The 20,472-nt window shown below is 44.3% G+C and overlaps 3 protein-coding genes across 3 annotated transcripts; all 3 read left to right on the top strand.

Moving 5' to 3' along the window:
* The first annotated feature begins 159 nt into the window (after positions 1-159).
* On the top strand, positions 160-1,334 carry LOC125506508 (germin-like protein 8-5). The gene is made up of 2 exons (XM_048671312.2): positions 160-448; positions 589-1,334. Exons 1-2 carry the CDS (start codon positions 175-177, stop codon positions 1,155-1,157), a joined length of 843 nt encoding a protein of 280 aa, XP_048527269.2. The 5' UTR covers positions 160-174; the 3' UTR covers positions 1,158-1,334.
* A 3,054-nt stretch (positions 1,335-4,388) lies between these two features.
* LOC125506507 (germin-like protein 8-5) lies at positions 4,389-5,452 on the top strand. Its single transcript, XM_048671311.2, has 2 exons — positions 4,389-4,575; positions 4,710-5,452. Exons 1-2 carry the CDS (start codon positions 4,455-4,457, stop codon positions 5,276-5,278), a joined length of 690 nt encoding a protein of 229 aa, XP_048527268.1. The 5' UTR covers positions 4,389-4,454; the 3' UTR covers positions 5,279-5,452.
* Positions 5,453-11,307: 5,855 nt separating this feature from the next.
* On the top strand, positions 11,308-12,395 carry LOC125511605 (germin-like protein 8-11). The gene is made up of 2 exons (XM_048677024.2): positions 11,308-11,497; positions 11,621-12,395. Exons 1-2 carry the CDS (start codon positions 11,377-11,379, stop codon positions 12,187-12,189), a joined length of 690 nt encoding a protein of 229 aa, XP_048532981.1. The 5' UTR covers positions 11,308-11,376; the 3' UTR covers positions 12,190-12,395.
* Positions 12,396-20,472: the final 8,077 nt, after the last annotated feature.

Genomic DNA, 20,472 nt, shown 5'->3' with positions numbered 1-20,472 from the left:
AGATGGAGTAGCTTAATTTGCATCTTTATTTATAAATTATTAAAGGGGAAATGTGTCCCTAAGGCACACTAAAAGGGAACTTGATGGTAATATATCAAAGATTTGAGCATGGCTGACCACGTCTCAAAAGTTTATGCGAAATAACCTAGTAGTCACCAGCCAGAGACCATTTCTATGGGTTGCTCCTTTCCACTTGACTATGTCCATTGCCCACAGGTTCATACTGCTTGTTGCGCCTATATAAACACATGCTTCCCCTGCATACTCAAACCATCACTCACACACAGGAAAACAAGAGAAAAGAAGAGCGAAAGAAGCTCAAATCAAACGGCATCCTCCCCTTCCTTCCTTCTCCTTGCCGCTCTTCTTGCCTTGGTCTCATGGCAGGCCATTGCCTCCGACCCTGGCCCGCTCCAGGACTTTTGTGTCGCCGACATGCATTCACCAGGTACTACTTAACTTCCTGCTTTCCCGTCCTGCTACCACCAAATACATATGTTGAAATAAATTTCTGAAAATTATATGCATGTTAAAACGGCTTTCTAGTAATACCTAAGCTTACCCTCTACATCTCTTCTATGCACCCAGTGCGTGTCAATGGATTTGTTTGCAAGAACCCGATGGAGGTCAATGCTGATGACTTCTTCAAGGCAGCCGCCCTCGACAAGCCTAGGGTGACCAACAAGGTTGGCTCCAACGTCACCTTGATCAATGTCATGCAGATTGCCGGACTCAACACCCTCGGCATCTCAATCGCGCGCATCGACTATGCTCCCTTGGGCCAGAACCCACCACATACGCACCCCCGCGCCACTGAGATCCTCACAGTGCTCGAGGGGACACTATACGTTGGCTTTGTCACATCCAACCTGCCCGCCCCAGCCAGAAACAAGTTCTTCTCGAAGGTGCTCAACAAAGGTGATGTGTTTGTCTTCCCCGTGGGGCTCATCCACTTCCAATTCAACCCCAACCCCCATCAGCCCGCCGTTGCAATTGCCGCGCTCAGCAGCCAGAACCCAGGGGCTATCACAATTGCCAATGCAGTGTTTGGGTCAGACCCACCAATATCCGATGATGTTCTTGCCAAGGCGTTTCAGGTGGAAAAGAATACAATAGACTGGCTCCAGGCTCAGTTCTGGGAGAACAACCACAACTAAGTGAAAGGTTGGCTGATTACACAGAAGATCAGTGCGCAAATTAAGGACATGTTTGAGTTTCTAGATATGTATCCTAATCTATAAAATAAATGGAGCATATGCCATTCCATTCCGTGTCTGTAATGAGTGAATGTACTTCTACCTTCAGAATAATTGACAATATCGTTGTTTATCACACGGATATGATCTCATATTTTTTTTTTTGGTTCTAATGTGTCGTATTTCTCATAAATATTTTGGGTTCTTTTCCCCTTGTTCCGAAATAATAGATGGTTACGTAAAAAAGAAAGAATACATGATTATCTGGTAATCCAGTATATGTTTGATCCTAGGGTTGAACACCTAGGATTATCTTATAATACATGAGAAGTATGCAATGGTTGGAGCCCGATTGTTCTCAGGATTTAAATGTGAAAGTTGAATGTGCAAAGGTTGCAGCCTGGAATCGTTGTTCTGCTCTCTCGCTTTCTGGTGCATGCAATAAGAAATTTACGGTTCCCGCATGTAATATTTTAGCTTCCTTTTGGTTCAAACTCTTGTAAGTTCAATTGACAGTTGCTTTAATTGAAATTTGATGAGGTGTCCCGTTTTATCAAAATACTTATGTGTATTATTTTTCTTTTTCTTAAGTTGAGAACTAAAAATATGATCTTTACTAAGTGTTAGAAACTGGGCACACCGGAGACCAGGTTCCAAAAATTAGGTCCAGCATACATACAAAAAACATGCATAAATACACAAAAGAAACGATTATTACCTAAACCGCCCAAAAATGAATATTATATGAGTTGTTTCTTTGTAACAAGCCTGTCATAGAAGAATTTTATCACAAAACGGACTTCGGCCGCTTGGCTGAACAATACATGGTGTTGAGCAAATCATCATACAAGATGATTAAAGAAAGCATGGCAAACCAAGCCAAACACGCTAAGAGGAAGCACAAGAGAGGGTGGACCACCTGAAGACTCAAGCAGGACCGACGACGACATTCAACCACACACCACCTGGAAGAAACATTGGACTTTCTCGCGCCGAGACCACCTAACTTCTCTTAGCAAGACGATGTTAACTACTCTTACTAAGATCACGTGAATTGTTTCTGCTCTCTACCATCATTGTTTATGCGTGCGTGTCTTCGTCCTCATTGACACAATCCTTTAACTACTGCGTCAACCTGCAACCTTAATTTTTTTATATCACTAGGTGACTCATATTGCCTAGTTTCTCTGTTTATTTTTCCTGGAGGATGGTAAGATATTCCATTATATCTCCAACCGTGCTTTCTAATCATATGTATGTTAAGCTGCTAACACATATCTATAAACGTATAAGTACGTGTATGTCCTTTTTATCCCATGCCATATCTTGTGCACAGTTTTGTTCATGACAAATCCGGTGACAAATATATAGTTCGATTATGTCAGTGGCCACAGCTTGAAAAAATTGGTTGCACGCATTCTGAAGCAACTTAAAAGAAGGGAGAGTGGATAAATCTAAGCAGATGACATTGTCTAGGTAGAAAACGATTGCTTTGCATCACTTGTCTTTTCTCAACTCCTCCTTGACCTTGTGCGCACCAGTTCTCACCATGACCAAGTATGTGATATCTAATAAACTATGGTGATGGGTCGTGACTTTTCGTGGAACCAACCCTCCATGCATTGTGCCGACTTGGGTGAGATGGATAAATAATCGTAATTACTACTCAGACATACACCAGATGATGCAATAGCGCTTAGGCATATTAAAAGGAAACTTGAGAAGTTTGTGCAAAACTTTAATCAAAAGCCAATAGATGATTATATGTTAATGTGCTTAGAGGTTGCAATGTTCAAGTTGAATGTGCAAAAGTTGCTTCCAGGAGTCGTTCTTGTGGTCTGTCTTTCTGGTGCATCTAAGAAGTAGTCTACGCTTCCTTTGCTATGAAACTTGTTGTTGTGGTTGTCATTAGTTCTATTTTTCCTCATTGTTCTGTTTTAGCTTCCTTTGGGTTCAAAGTCTTGTAAGTTTGATTGATCATTCTCCAGAAAAACTATTGTAGATATCTGAGTCCCAAAAAAACAATTAATATTTGAGTTGTTTCTTTGTAATAAGCTTGTGATAGAAGCAATTAAATCATCTGGAAACTTTTTTTTCTATACTAAATCTGCCAACAGACACCTCCAATAAATTAATCTGTTTATGAGTGGCCGCTTGGCCTAGTCTAGTCATTCGATGCACTATTTACTCTAGCAAAAGAAGCAGGTGAGGTCTGGTGCCATGAAGCTAGTCAGGAAGGCTAGGTTTATACACTGAACTGGTCATGCATGATAAAACTCTTCGCTAGAAGATGTTAACTAGTCTTGCTTAGATCGTATGGAAACTTCCTGCTCTCCATCGTCATGGCATTTGTATCATCTCTCCTTTTGGTTTGGTACTTCGTCCATTAATGTCGTTGCTTCTTCCTGTAAGTACTCAACCACTTCGAGAGACATCTGACCAAGTAAATATCGGATTGACATGATGATAACAAACAGGGGCTGCTACGAATCCGTTTACTACTCTGTCGTCTTATGTTGCTGGAATTTCATGACAAATCTATTGGCAAATATATAATTTCGTAGTTCCAAAAGCTAGATAGCACACATAATACTATATCAACTTGTGGAGCGGACAGGAGTAGTAGTCACTCTATATGTATCAGGCTCACGTAAGAGTAGGTAACTTTGTCTATGTCGGCATCAAGCTAGAAAATAATTGTTTGCCTTGTATAACTTGGCTTTTCTCAACTGCTCTCTTTGACTGATTTCGCGGGAACCAGTTCAGACTATGACCAGGTATATGATAGTATGATAGAAACACAGGATATTTAGATATATAATTAAACTTGTGGAATTCATTTGTTTCTCTTGCCGGATATTTCTTGTTTATAAATATTTTCCTTCATTAATAATGGCGACGGGTGGTGAATTTCCCTGGAATTAGCCCTGCATGCATTGTTGAGACTCGGGTTAAATGGAGAAACAATCATCGTTACTACTCAGTCGTACATCACATAGAGTTCCTTTATCTATCTGTATACGCTGCATTGCTTCATTTGAAGGGAAAACATTTATGCAAAATAGTTTAATCAGCAGCCCGAGACCATTTCAATCTGTTGGTCGGTTCCACCTGACTATGTCTATTGCTCCCGAGTTCGCACACGCCTCACTGCGCCTATATAAACACATACAACCCCTGCATGCTCAAAGCATCACTCAGGCAACAAACACAAAGAGGAACACAAGAGAAAAGAAGAGCCCAAGAAACTAAACTCAAATGGCATCATCCTCTTCCATCCTTCTCTTTGCTGCTCTTCTTGCACTGGTCTCATGGCAGGCCACTGCCTCTGATCCTAGCCCACTCCAGGACTTTTGCGTCGCCGACCTGCATTCACCAGGTACTACGCACTTCATGGTTTCCTGTCATGTTATCACTAGATACGTATGTTGCAATCAGATTCTGAAAATTATATCCAAGAAAACGACTTTGTAAGATCTAACCTTAAATGTTACATCTCCTCTCTGCACCCAGTGCGTGTCAATGGGTTTGTTTGCAAGAACCCGATGGAAGTTAACGCAGACGACTTCTTCAAGGCAGCCAACCTCGACAAGCCTAGGGTGACCAACAAGGTTGGATCCAACGTCACTTTGATCAACGTCATGCAGATTGCTGGACTCAACACCCTCGGCATCTCAATTGCGCGCATCGACTATGCTCCCTTGGGTCAGAACCCACCACATACGCACCCTCGCGCCACTGAGATCCTCACGGTGCTCGAGGGGACACTATATGTTGGCTTTGTCACATCCAACCAGCCCGCCCCCAACAGAAACAAGTTCCTTTCCAAGATGCTCAACAAAGGTGATGTGTTTGTCTTCCCCGTGGGGCTCATCCACTTCCAATTCAACCCCAACCCCCACCAGCCCGCTATTGCAATTGCCGCGCTCAGCAGCCAGAACCCTGGGGCTATCACAATTGCCAATGCAGTGTTTGGGTCGGACCCACCAATATCATATGATGTTCTTGCCAAGGCATTTCAGGTGGAAAAGAATACAATAGACTATCTCCAGGCTCAATTTTGGGAGAACAACCACAACTAAGTCAGACATTTGTTGATTACACAGAGGATTAGTGCATAAATCAAGGATTTGACTGAATATCTCGAGCATCCTTATATCTATAAAATAAATGGAGAATATGTCATGCCGCTGTGTGTCTGTAAGCCATGAATGTATTTCAATGTTATGAATAATCAACAATATCTTTTTTCATCACTCTGATATGATGCCGTATGCTATTTTGGTTATTATGTGTCATATTTCCCATAACGAACGAAAATTCAGGGTTCTTTCCCCCCTTCTCCGATACAATAGACAATTATCTAGTAATTTAATGTAAGTTTGCTGGTTTGGTTGAACACGTTGGGAAATTCCTCATATATAGTGCTTGTGTGCAATACATCTGCGGCACTATAATGTCTGCCATCGGTTATGACGAAAAAGGGGTTCCCCGCTTTATATTATATAAAGCAACCATCACCTCATTACAACCGTGTAGACCGATATAAACACACGCCACCACCGCACACAACACACACGCAAGACAAGATACAAAGGTGTCATGCACTAACACACCACCCCACCGACTACCAAACTAACCACACATATGCGAAAAAGACCGTTTGGAGCCGATGGAGACCTCCACCATGAACCACAATGAAGAGGTGTGACCGACAACGATGAAGCCAGGACTCCAAAATGGTGTCTCCCAGAAGGGTACGACCACTGATAGCCGCCACCGCCCGATCATGTAGATCAACTTTTCATCCGGAGCATGACGAAAGGAGCCAGAACGCCGCGACGAAGCCTACAGGAAAGGATACGACGTCAATAGATGCTGCCACCATCGGCCAGTACACGGATTGGGCAAGTGATGCACCCAGCGTTCACACCTCCGCCGCACCCTAGCTCCGCTAAACACCCGCAACCAAGCCACCCACGTGGCCATGGCTGCCCGCTCGCACCTGAGACGCACACTCCGCCTACGAATGTCGCGCCTCCTGCCGCCAGGGCTGCCGCCCTGCATTCAAACCCCTCCAAGACCAGCCAAAGTTTTCGGCTTTGGTACAAAAGGCAGCCCCCAACCTACGGGGCCGAAGCATATGTCCCGCCTAGAACACCGCTGGAGCTATGGCAGCGCGCACAGGCATGGAAAGGGGGGCGAAGGGGAGAGGACGTACGCATCCACGACCAGCACACCCTTGCACCGCCATCCCTCTCACAAACCTCCCCACCGAGCACCCCATGTGCTGCCCCACCTCGGCGGACGACATAGCTCAACGCGCGAGACCACCAACGACACCCGACCACCGGCGAGGACAACCCCGTGAAACGCCGGCATCGACCAAAACTGCTCACCGGGGATCCCACCTTCGAGCTCGCTGTTGTCCGCCGTCGGAGCAACCGAAGCTAACCAGCCCGCCCTTTGTTCTATTGCTGCTACGCCTCCACCACCACCAGCAGAGGCCACGACGGGGGCAGCTGCCCGTAACCCATGTCGTCCGGATCTAGATCTAGAAGCCTAGATCACCATCGTCACAAGCGCCCAGGCGCGCCCATCCACCAAGCTGCCAGGCAACTGGGCAGCAGGGTGCTGGAGCACAGCGTCCACCCACTATATTACCGTGGCACACGGCCCCCGCCATGTTCTGGCTCAGGTCACCGGCCCTCACCAGCCCCGCATGGGCAAGAAGAGCCAGAGGCCCCACCACTGGCGGAGATGGTTGGGCTTTGCCTGACCGCACCGTCAAGCGGCGGTGAGGGCCAGTGGGATTGAGGGTCCCCCCGGTCACCTCGTGGGAGGAGGGAGGAGGATTTCTCTTCCTAGTCATGTCTGCCATTGGTTATGACGCGTGGACAACCTAATTGACTAGAAGATGGACAAGGGGCCCACAAGCCCGGGGGTGCAGCCTAACCCCTGGTCCACCACCCAGGCTTGTGGGGCCCCTGCAGCTCCGTATGACATAATTCTTGTCCTATAAATTCCCAATATTCCTGACACCCTCAGAGAGACAAACAAGAGAATTTTATCGCCGCCGCAAGTCTCTGTTCCGAACCGATCCCATCTGGAGCCCTGTTTTGGAGCTCTATCGGAGGGGGAAACCGTTGGGGTAGCCATCTGCATAAACCTTGCTGCCTCCATGTTGATGTCTGAGTAGTTACTTCAGGATCTACGGTTCCATAGTAGCAGCTGGATGACTTCTTCTCTCTCTCTATCTCTCTTGGATCTTCAATACAATGATCTCCTCTAAGATCAATCCGATGTAATTCTTATGGTGTCTTTGTTGTGATCCGATGATTTGTGGATTTATGACCAGATTGTTCATTGAATAGAATTGGAGTTTCTTTGTTGTATGATTAAGTAACTATGTGTACTTTTTGAGTTATTTGTCTTCCCTGGCCGAGATAGATGGGTAATTCTTCAGAGGGAGTGGTGCATAGTAGTAGGTTCAACCTCACGGTGATCTTGCCCAGTGACAAAAAGGGGGCAAAGGCACATGATGTGTTGTTGCTACTAAGGATAAAACAACGGGGATTGATCTTATTGCTACGTTTCTTTCTGTTGAGCTACATAAGGTCATCTTGCTTATTGCGTTACTCTATTTCTTGCCAACTTAACACTGTGACATGCATGCTGGATAGCGGTCTTGGGGTGGGGTAATAGTAGTAGATGCAGATGGATTATGGTCTAATTGTCATGCACATGATGCCTATACAAGATTATGCCATGAATGATATTTATTTGTCAATTGCCTAACAATAATTTGTTTACTATGCCATTACCTGCTTTTGAGAGAGAAGTCACTAGTGAACCTATGGCACCCGGGTCCATTCTCTATTATTATTTGTGTTGCTCTATTGCTCTCTTTACTATTTTGCCATTTGACATATCATTGTCTATCACTATTTGCTTTTAACTTTGTAACTAGCAAGATGAGGGGATTAACAACCCCCTTGCCAAGTTGGGGGCAAGCATTTATTTTGTTTGTGTGCAGGTGCTGCTTATCTTGCTAGCTTGTGGACTCCTACTGGTTCGATAAACCTTGGTTCTTAACTGAGGAAAATACTTTTTACTGTTGTGCTACATCACCCTTCCTATTATGGGATTAGCAGGGAACTGGTGTTGCATGAACTCATCTGTAAAGCATCGAGGGTGTGTAGCTCCTCAGACACTTGCAGTCGTGTGGCGTACGTCCGACATCGTTGTTGTGCAGTCGCAAGTGTAGTCGCGCACATCGCCATTCTTTGCTAGCTATGCAAAATATCCTGTCTGTCTAGCAGGTGGGCATTGCCGAGACTTGTAGATTGGTCGATGTGGGGTTTCGGAGCTTAAGGGCCACTTCCCCTTGGGTTTGTATCTCGTGGTGGTCCGTGGTGGATTGACTCCACCTCGGGCTCCATGCGCCTCGAAGGCATATTTTTCAGTGCCTATCTGTCGATCTCTGCACTAGGGAGGACGGTCGAGGCTTTCAACCCAGTTACGTTTTGAAAGCGCGCTGTCCTCGGTCTCCGCATCCATCTAGTCTAGCAAGTTGCCATGGGGTAAGATCTGTTAGCACCAGTCTATTCGAGCTTGTTCTCGGGCCTGCTCGGCCCTAAGGAGCTCGTTCCATATGTCGTTTAGCTCATCTTCTTCGGTCTTGAGATGTTGGGACTTCTTTTTGATGCTTTTGGTCGTACTAGCCAATCGCTTGCACATAGTTTTGAGCTGGGGACCTCAAGGGGTAGCTCGAAAGCGTCATACTCATCGGGGCCAAGGCTTCCTTCCTCCTCATCCTCCAAATCATATTCTCCGTCGTTAGGGTCATCATCGTCCCCATTGATCATGTCGTCGCCGTTGTTATTGCCGGCGCCATTGTCTAGTGTGTGGAATAACTATTTTCCCGTGTCTTTGTGGAAATTGGTTATCTGTGGGGGAGACAACAATTCATTGGACAATATGGAAACTAGGAACTCGGCTTGCTTTAATAAAAAAAATCCTAGATGATCATGTTATCGTATTCTAGAGCCTAATAGTTGGAGCATTTTGCAGAAACACGAGATGGGGGAAGGGTTGAAGAATGGGTGTTAAAGATCAATCTGGTGATTCAGGAGGAGTATGCTTGAGGCCATGGTTGGAACCCGGTTGTGCTCAGGATTGTAGTGTGAAAACTTGAATGTGCAAAAGTTTCTTAGTAGAGTTGTTCTTGTGGTCACTCCCTTTCTGGTGCATGTGAGACTTAGTTTATTGCTCCTCCGCTGTGAACCTGCTCTTTTGGTTGCTGATAGCTCTATTTTCCTGCATGTCTTGTTTCAGCTTCTTTTTGGTTCCAATCTCTTGTAAATTTGATTAGCCGTTTGTTTAATGGAAATTGATGAGGAGGCAAATTCTCTAAAAAAACTTATGATCGTTATTTTTTCTTCTTAAATTTAGAACTAGAAATATGATTTTTGCTACATTTCAGAAACTAGGCACACCAAACCAGGTTCCAGAAACCAGGTCCGACATATATAGACAGTATGCATAAATATACGAGAACAGATTATTATCTGAGTTGGCTCTTTGTAACAAGCTTGTGATAGAAGCATTTTATTTGTCTGATGGAAATATCTTGATCTTTTCCTTCACAAACCTACCAACGCGCACCTCTGACAAATTAATCAGTTTATGTGTGGCCACCCAGCCTAGTAACTGGATGCACTGTTTACACTAACAAAAGGGGGCAGGTGAGGTTTGGTGTCATGAACCTAGGTAGGAAGCCAACCGAGATTGTTAGATTTATGCACTGAACTGGTCATGATAAAATTTTTAGCACGAGGATGCTAACTACTCTTAGTAAGGTCGTCATCTCTCTCCTTTTGGTTAGGCAGATCCATTAATGTCGTCACCTCTTCCTGCAAATACTCAACTACTGCAAGAGAAATTTGCCCAAGCAAATACATATCTGACTACTGTGATGATAACAGGGCTGCTACATATGTCAATTGTATTAGGTGGATTCGTGCATGGATCGACGCACGTCGATGTCTTCCTTGTCGGCACAATCCGCTAGCTACCGCGTTGTCTTATGTTGCTGGATTTCATGACAAATCTGTTGGAAAATATATATTTTGTTTATATTAGTGGTCATAGTTTGAAAAGATAGATTGCATATATTTTATAATAACTTCTGGATAGAACAGGTTGATAAAAGTCCTTGCAAGATGTTAACTAGTCTTGCTAAGATCATATGAAAATTTCCTGCTCTCCATCATCATGGCCTCTGTGGCAGCTCTCCTTTTGGTTGGGCACTTCCTCCACTAATGCCGCTGCTTCCTCCTGAAAATACTCAACCACTTCGAGAGACATCTAACCAAGTAAATACCAGATTTGACGTGATGATAACGTACAGGGGCTGCTACATATAGCAGATGTATTAGGTGGATTCATGTGTGGATCGAGGCGCCTCGCTTTCTTCCTTCTTCACACACAATATGCCGTGTCGTCTTATGTTGCTGGGTTTCATGACAAATCTACAGGCAAATATATAATTTTATAGTTTGAAAACCTCGATTGCACACATTATTCTATATCAACTTCTGGAAAGAACAGGAGTAGTAGTCAATTTATATCTCTTAAGAAGTCATGCAGGCACCCATGAATCAAGCCCACGCATGAGTACGTGACAATATTTGATGGCCTTACATGACTTGGCTTTTCTCAACTGCTCTTTAACTAACTTTGTGCATACACACCAGACCACCAGTTCAGATTCTGACCAAGTATGTGATACTGTATCTAATTAAAGTAGTGGAATTTCATTTGTTTATCTTGTCGCTGTTTCTTATCTTCAAAATAATTTCCTAAATGGCGACGGGTGGTGACTTTTCCTGGAACCAGCCCTGCATGCATTGTGGCGACTCAGGAGAGAGTTTCACATTGCTTCTTTGAAGGGAAAACGTGTCTTAAAGGGAACCTGTAAAGTTATGCAAAATAGTTTAATCAGCAGCCGGAGACCATTTCAATCTGTTGATCGGTTGCACTTGACTTTGTCTATTACTCACGAGTTCTGCGCCTATATAAACACATGCATCCCCTGCATGTTCAAACCATCGTCACTCACGCCACAAACAGAAATAGGAAGACGAGAGAACAGAAGAGCCAAAGACACTAAAACGAAATGGCATCCTCCTCTTCCTTTCTCCTCCTTGCTGCACTTCTTGCGTTAGTCTCATGGCAGGCCACTGCTTCTGATCCTAGCCCACTCCAGGACTTTTGTGTTGCCGACATGAATTCACCAGGTACTATCCGTTTTGTCATCATGTTTTCACCAAATACATATGTTGAAATCTATTTCTGGTAATTATATGCGAGTCGAAACAATGTAAAATCTGAGCTTACATGTACATCTCTTTTGCCCCCAGTCCGTGTCAATGGGTTTGTTTGCAAGAACCCGATGGAGGTCAATGCAGATGACTTCTTCAAGGCGGCCAACCTCGACAAGCCTAGGGTGCCCAACAAGGTTGGATCCAACGTCACTTTGATCAACGTCATGCAGATTGCTGGACTGAACACCCTCGGCATATCAATTGCGCGCATCGACTATGCTCCCTTGGGCCAAAACCCACCACATACGCACCCTCGCGCCACTGAGATCCTCACGGTGCTCGAGGGAACACTGTACGTTGGCTTTGTGACATCCAACCAGCCCGCCCCCAACAAAAACAAGTTCTTCTCCAAGGTGCTCAACAAAGGTGATGTGTTTGTCTTCCCCGTGGGGCTCATCCACTTCCAATTCAACCCCAACCCCCACCTGCCTGCTGTTGCAATTGCCGCGCTAAGCAGCCAGAACCCAGGGGCTATCACAATTGCCAATGCAGTGTTTGGGTCAGACCCACCAATATCAGATGATGTTCTTGCCAAGGCATTTCAGGTGGAAAAGAACACAATAGACTATCTCCAGGCTCAGTTCTGGGAGAACAACCACTACTAAGACAGACATTTTTTAATTACCCCGAAGACCAGTGCACAAGTGAAGGACATGGTTGAGTTCCTAGATATGCATCCTAATCTATAAAATAAATGGAGCATATGTCATTCCATTGTGTGTCTGTAATCAGTGAATGTTTTTCTACCTTCTGAATAATTGACAATATTATATTTGTCACACTAATATGATCTCATTTGCTTCTTTTGGAATCTGACGTGTCTTATTTATCATAACAAATTAAAATTCTAGGTTCATTTCCCCTTGTTATGAAATAATAGATTATTATATGACAATTAATTATATGCTTAATGCTGGGGTGAACACCTAGGATTTTCTTGCAATACATGTGAAGTATGCCATGGTTGGAACCCTGTTGTGCTCAGGATTGAATGTGAATGTTGAATTTGCAAAGGTTGCTTCCTGGAGTCGTTGTTGAGGTATCCTGCTTCCTGGTGCATGTAATTAGTAAGTTACGGTCCCTTTCCTATCGAGCTTGCTTTAGTTGTTTTAGCTTCCTTTTGGTTCAAAACTCTTGTAAGTTCGATTGGCTGCTTCTTTAATGGAAACTGATGAGGTGGCTTGTTGTATTAAAAAACATATGAGCGTTATGTTTTTGTCTTATGTTAAGTACTATACTTTTTTTTGCTAAGTTTTAGAAATTGGGCACAGTGGGGACCAGGTTGCAGGAAGCCGCTACAACATATATGGTAAACGTGCATAAATATACAAAACAAGCGATTATTACCTGACCCCCCCCCCCCAAAAGATTATTATTTGAAATGTTTCTGCGTACTGAGCTGGTGACAAAAGCATTTCATCTCGAAACATAATTTCACCTGCTTTATAAAGGAAGCTACGCAATCGAACGATACATGGTGTTGAGGAAATCCTCATACAAGATTATCAAAGAAAAGCACGGCGAAACAAGCCAAACATGCTAACAAGCACAGAAAGTACACAACTAGATGCCTCGACCATTCTGCTGAGAAGAAGCACGGGAGAGGCTGGACCACCTTGATACCCAACCAGGACCGCCACCAACATGAAACCACGCACCACCTTGGATGCTAGGAGAAACCACTAGACTTTGTTGCACTGTCACGACCCAACCACCGCCGGAGAGGACCCTCTAGCCTCTTGCTCTAAATAGAGGAGTGTCATCCATGTCGGCCGGCAAGCAGGAAGGACGAAGAGAGGACGTCGTCGCGTGTAAAAGATAGGTGTAAACGATATCGCGAGTCACCAGAGTTCTAGGTAGGGTTTATTGGATCTCCACACCATTTTGAACATGCAGCCGCAACCGAAAGAAAGTCGCACTCACCGGCGACACCCCCACGAGGGTCACGACGCAATGCACCACTACCACTGCGTCTGTCGTGGCTGACAAGTGTATTCATCCTGAACTGACGGGGAGAAGAGGCATGGCGATGCCCCCAAAAGGGACATGAGACCCGCAAGCATCACAGCCACAGGAATTGATGCTCGGAGCTTTCATTCAGACCCTCCCCGGCACCTCGCCAATGGGGAATCAGGCCACCAGAACTACCACAACAGGTCGAGAACTGTAGATCAGGATAAGGCCTTTGCCACCACTGACGGGCGACGGCTTCGCCAAGACTACCAGCCAGAATGCATCTCACCACCCGCATGACCAAGAAACACTGCCATGCTACTCAATGGAAAGTGAGACACGCAGCCTGCCATCCAGGGTCGTCGTCCCGGTGTCCGACACTCCAACTTATTTGTGGCACTGCCGTTTGGGTCATATTGGTATAAAGCGCATGAAGAAACTCCATACTGATGAACTTTTGGAATCACTTGATTATGAACCACTTGGTATTTGCGAACCATGCCTTATGGGAAAGATGACTAAAACGCCGTTCTCCCTATGGAGCGGGCAACAGATTTGTTAGAAATCATACATACTGATGTATGTGGTCCGATGAATATTGAGGCTCGCGGCAGGTATCGTTATTTTCTCACCTTCACAGATGATTTGAGCAGATATGGGTATATCTACTTAATGAAACATAAGTCTGAAACATTTGAAAAGTTCAAAGAATTTCAGAGTGAAGTGGAAAATCATCATAACAAGAAAAATAAAGTTTCTGCGATCTGATCGTGGAGGAGAATATTTGAGTTACGAGTTTGGCCTACATTTGAAACAATGCGGAATAGTTTCACAACTCACGCCACCCGGAACACCACAGCGTAACGGTGTGTCCGAACGTCGTAATCGTACTTTACTAGATATGGTACGATCTATAATATCTATTACCGATTTACCGCTATCATTTTGGGGTTATGCTTTAGAGATGGCTGCATTCACGTTAAATAGGGCATCATCGAAATCCGTTGAGACGACGCCTTCTGAATGAGTGAATGTATTTCTACCTTCTGAATAATTGTTTGAGTTTGTAGATATGCATCCTAATCTATAAAATAAATGGAGCATATGTCATCCCATTGTTGTGTCTGTAATGAGTGAATGTATTTCTACCTTCTGAATAATTGACAATATCATTTTTAGCACACTGATATGATCTCATATGCTTTTTTTGGTTCTAATGTTTCGTATTTCTCAATAAAAAATAAATATTTTAGGCTCTTTTTCCCTTGTTCCGAAACAAGAGATGACTAGGTCAAAAAAAGGAAACAATACACGATTATATGGTAATCCAGTATATGTTTGATGCTAGGGTTGAACACCTAGGATTATGTTGCAATACGTGCGAAGTATGCGATGGTTGAAGCCCGATTGTGCTCAGGATTTAAATGTGAAAGTTGAATGTGCAAAAGTAGCCTCCTAGAGTCATTGTTCTGCTCTCTTGCTTTCTGGTGTATGCTATAAGAAATTTGCGGTTCCTGCTTGTAATATTTTTAGCTTCCTTTTGGTTCAAAAATCTTGTAAGTTCAATTGACGGTTGCTTTAATGAAATTTTGATGAGGTGGATCGTTTTATCAAAAAACTTATGAGCATTATTTTTGTTTTTCTGAAGTTGAGATAAAAATATGATTTTTACTAAGTTTTAGAAACTGGGCACACCGGAGACCAGATTCCAAAAATTTGCTCCAACATACATATAGAAAACACGCGTAAATGTACAAAAGAATAGATTATTACCTAACACCCCCAAAATGAATATTATTTAAGTTATTTCTTTGTAACAAGCATCTCATAGAAGCATTTTATCACAAAACGGACTTCGGCCGCTTGGCTGAACGATATATGGTGTTGAGGAAATCATCATACAGGATGATCAAAGAGAGCATGACAAACCAAGACAAACACACTAACAAGCACCAGAAGTGCCCAATTAGACGCCTCTAGCATGCCGCGAGAGGAAGCACAGGAGAGGCGGGACCACCTGAAGACTCAACCAGGACCGATGATGACATTTAACCAGATGCCACCTTGAAGAAAACGCTGGACTCTGTCACGTCGACACCACCCAACTGCTATTAGAGAGGACCGTCTGCCCAAACCAAGGAGCTTTGACCCTACCAGCGAGCAGAGATGACGAAAGGAGGTCATTGCTGCATGTACAAGATAGGTGCAAGCAATACGGTGGATCTCCGTACCATTCTGAACACGCCACCGCGACTGAAAGACTACACTCACCGATGACGAACCCAAGAGGGTCATGACGCACTGCGCCGCCACCATCGCGTCGGCTGTGGGAGAACAATGACGACGATCCAAAGATGGACGTGACTACCAAGACATCACCTCCACCAGCGTCGAGGTGCCGAACTTTCGCCTGAACCATCCCGCACCCTCGTCATACGTCCAGCCTGTACCTTCACCTGTGCGGCGGGCGTGTGCGTGCGTATATATACCTTCACCTGTACTGCTGCGGATTCAATTCGTGTTGAAGGAAAGTGCCGTATGTGCGGCGGGCGTTCGTGCGCAGGAAATCACCGTGTCACTGTCTCCCTGTTCTCCTTCTTGTGCGGCGGGCGTTCGTGTGCCTGAATCACCGCGAGAGGGCAGCAAGAGAGTGCGAGAGCTACGTGAGAGAGAGAGAGAGAGAGGGAGAGAGAGAGCGCTAGGGCTTGAACCCATCAATTGGCATCAGAGCTACCAAGTTCGGGGCCGTGGCGCGCGGTGGCATCCGTGGCGGACATGGAGGTCTCGGCTGCGGCGCAATGGAGAGCGCGTGGTGACGGCGACGCACGACAAGCACTGCGGTCACGAACGCGAGGAGGTCGCTGAGGACCTGCATGGTGGCACAGAGGCCGCTGCAGCTCGGCGCGACGAGCGTGGAGGCACAGTGGCCCCTGGCACGGAGACGCGGTGCGGCGGCGCACGGGACTGCGGGTTGCTGCAGTGGCAGCGAGCGGCGGCTCGTACCGGAGGTGCGCGGTGGCATCGGGCGGACGAGACGATGACTACATTACCACAGAATTGTGCGATGTTTTACAAAATGTTGTTTTTCCAAAATCACTGCCCGTGCGAAGGCACAGGGTTGATGACTAGTGTATGGAAACTCAAACAAACACTTCCAAGTAATTAATCAGTTTATGAGTTCTGTTTACTCCAAAAAAGAAGCAGGTGTGGTCTGATTCTTAGATTTATATTTACAATGAACTGGTCATGATTGAATCGTAGCAAGGTGGAAACTAACTACTCTTACTAAGATCATATGAAAAGTTCCTGCTCAGCTCCATCTTCATAGCTTGTTCCCCCTTTTCAAAAAAATAAAAAAGCTCCATCTTCATAGCTCTCCTTTTGGTTAGCTAGGAACGTCCACTAAGCATTAAGATCCTTGCTTTCTTCCTATAATTACTCAACAACTGCGAGAGAAATTTGACCAGGTAAATATCTGGTTGATGGGGTTATCCTCCTCTTTCTAAAAAGAAAACTGATTGACGTGATGCTAGCAGGGGCAGCTGCAAAATAGCAGGTGTATTATGTGGATTCATGCATGGATCAACGCGCCTTGATTTCTTCCGCTTGTTGCCACAGTCCGCTACCTACTGTGTCATCTTATGCTGCTGGATTTCATGACAAATAATCTATTGGCAAATCTACAATTTCATAGACTTTTTCTTTTCTTTTGAAAAGGGACAATTTCATTGTTTGAAATGCTCGATCGCACACATCATATAGCAATTTCTGGAGGAACATGTGTAGTAGTCACTCCACGTCTTTAGAAGCCCACGCATGAGTTGGTGACTTTCTGTCATCCTACAGCTAGAAAACAATTGGCTTACATGACTTGGCTTTATTAATAAACACTACCAGAATCGCGACTAAGTCTGTGAGCCAACTTATGTTTTTCTACCTTCTGAATAATTGACAATATTATATTTGTCACACTAATATGATCTCATTTGCTTCTTTTGGAATCTGACGTGTCTTATTTATCATAACAAATTAAAATTCTAGGTTCATTTCCCCTTGTTATGAAATAATAGATTATTATATGACAATTAATTATATGCTTAATGCTGGGGTGAACACCTAGGATTTTCTTGCAATACATGTGAAGTATGCCATGGTTGGAACCCTGTTGTGCTCAGGATTGAATGTGAATGTTGAATTTGCAAAGGTTGCTTCCTGGAGTCGTTGTTGAGGTATCCTGCTTCCTGGTGCATGTAATTAGTAAGTTACGGTCCCTTTCCTATCGAGCTTGCTTTAGTTGTTTTAGCTTCCTTTTGGTTCAAAACTCTTGTAAGTTCGATTGGCTGCTTCTTTAATGGAAACTGATGAGGTGGCTTGTTGTATTAAAAAACATATGAGCGTTATGTTTTTGTCTTATGTTAAGTACTATACTTTTTTTGCTAAGTTTTAGAAATTGGGCACAGTGGGGACCAGGTTGCAGGAAGCCGCTACAACATATATGGTAAACGTGCATAAATATACAAAACAAGCGATTATTACCTGACCCCCCCCCCCCCCAAAAAAAAGATTATTATTTGAAATGTTTCTGCGTACTGAGCTGGTGACAAAAGCATTTCATCTCGAAACATAATTTCACCTGCTTTATAAAGGAAGCTACGCAATCGAACGATACATGGTGTTGAGGAAATCCTCATACAAGATTATCAAAGAAAAGCACGGCGAAACAAGCCAAACATGCTAACAAGCACAGAAAGTACACAACTAGATGCCTCGACCATTCTGCTGAGAAGAAGCACGGGAGAGGCTGGACCACCTTGATACCCAACCAGGACCGCCACCAACATGAAACCACGCACCACCTTGGATGCTAGGAGAAACCACTAGACTTTGTTGCACTGTCACGACCCAACCACCGCCGGAGAGGACCCTCTAGCCTCTTGCTCTAAATAGAGGAGTGTCATCCATGTCGGCCGGCAAGCAGGAAGGACGAAGAGAGGACGTCGTCGCGTGTAAAAGATAGGTGTAAACGATATCGCGAGTCACCAGAGTTCTAGGTAGGGTTTATTGGATCTCCACACCATTTTGAACATGCAGCCGCAACCGAAAGAAAGTCGCACTCACCGGCGACACCCCCACGAGGGTCACGACGCAATGCACCACTACCACTGCGTCTGTCGTGGCTGACAAGTGTATTCATCCTGAACTGACGGGGAGAAGAGGCATGGCGATGCCCCCAAAAGGGACATGAGACCCGCAAGCATCACAGCCACAGGAATTGATGCTCGGAGCTTTCATTCAGACCCTCCCCGGCACCTCGCCAATGGGGAATCAGGCCACCAGAACTACCACAACAGGTCGAGAACTGTAGATCAGGATAAGGCCTTTGCCACCACTGACGGGCGACGGCTTCGCCAAGACTACCAGCCAGAATGCATCTCACCACCCGCATGACCAAGAAACACTGCCATGCTACTCAATGGAAAGTGAGACACGCAGCCTGCCATCCAGGGTCGTCGTCCCGGTGTCCGACACTCCAACTTATTTGTGGCACTGCCGTTTGGGTCATATTGGTATAAAGCGCATGAAGAAACTCCATACTGATGAACTTTTGGAATCACTTGATTATGAACCACTTGGTATTTGCGAACCATGCCTTATGGGAAAGATGACTAAAACGCCGTTCTCCCTATGGAGCGGGCAACAGATTTGTTAGAAATCATACATACTGATGTATGTGGTCCGATGAATATTGAGGCTCGCGGCAGGTATCGTTATTTTCTCACCTTCACAGATGATTTGAGCAGATATGGGTATATCTACTTAATGAAACATAAGTCTGAAACATTTGAAAAGTTCAAAGAATTTCAGAGTGAAGTGGAAAATCATCATAACAAGAAAAATAAAGTTTCTGCGATCTGATCGTGGAGGAGAATATTTGAGTTACGAGTTTGGCCTACATTTGAAACAATGCGGAATAGTTTCACAACTCACGCCACCCGGAACACCACAGCGTAACGGTGTGTCCGAACGTCGTAATCGTACTTTACTAGATATGGTACGATCTATAATATCTATTACCGATTTACCGCTATCATTTTGGGGTTATGCTTTAGAGATGGCTGCATTCACGTTAAATAGGGCATCATCGAAATCCGTTGAGACGACGCCTTCTGAATGAGTGAATGTATTTCTACCTTCTGAATAATTGTTTGAGTTTGTAGATATGCATCCTAATCTATAAAATAAATGGAGCATATGTCATCCCATTGTTGTGTCTGTAATGAGTGAATGTATTTCTACCTTCTGAATAATTGACAATATCATTTTTAGCACACTGATATGATCTCATATGCTTTTTTTGGTTCTAATGTTTCGTATTTCTCAATAAAAAATAAATATTTTAGGCTCTTTTTCCCTTGTTCCGAAACAAGAGATGACTAGGTCAAAAAAAGGAAACAATACACGATTATATGGTAATCCAGTATATGTTTGATGCTAGGGTTGAACACCTAGGATTATGTTGCAATACGTGCGAAGTATGCGATGGTTGAAGCCCGATTGTGCTCAGGATTTAAATGTGAAAGTTGAATGTGCAAAAGTAGCCTCCTAGAGTCATTGTTCTGCTCTCTTGCTTTCTGGTGTATGCTATAAGAAATTTGCGGTTCCTGCTTGTAATATTTTTAGCTTCCTTTTGGTTCAAAAATCTTGTAAGTTCAATTGACGGTTGCTTTAATGAAATTTTGATGAGGTGGATCGTTTTATCAAAAAACTTATGAGCATTATTTTTGTTTTTCTGAAGTTGAGATAAAAATATGATTTTTACTAAGTTTTAGAAACTGGGCACACCGGAGACCAGATTCCAAAAATTTGCTCCAACATACATATAGAAAACACGCGTAAATGTACAAAAGAATAGATTATTACCTAACACCCCCAAA

The sequence above is a fragment of the Triticum urartu genome, chromosome 5A (genome assembly GCF_056163025.1).
Source record: "Triticum urartu cultivar PI428250 chromosome 5A, HENAU_Tu73, whole genome shotgun sequence".
Lineage (NCBI taxonomy): Eukaryota > Viridiplantae > Streptophyta > Magnoliopsida > Poales > Poaceae > Triticum > Triticum urartu.
The sequence above is the reverse complement of the archived record's forward strand: the minus strand, read 5'-3'. Positions and strand labels throughout refer to the sequence as shown.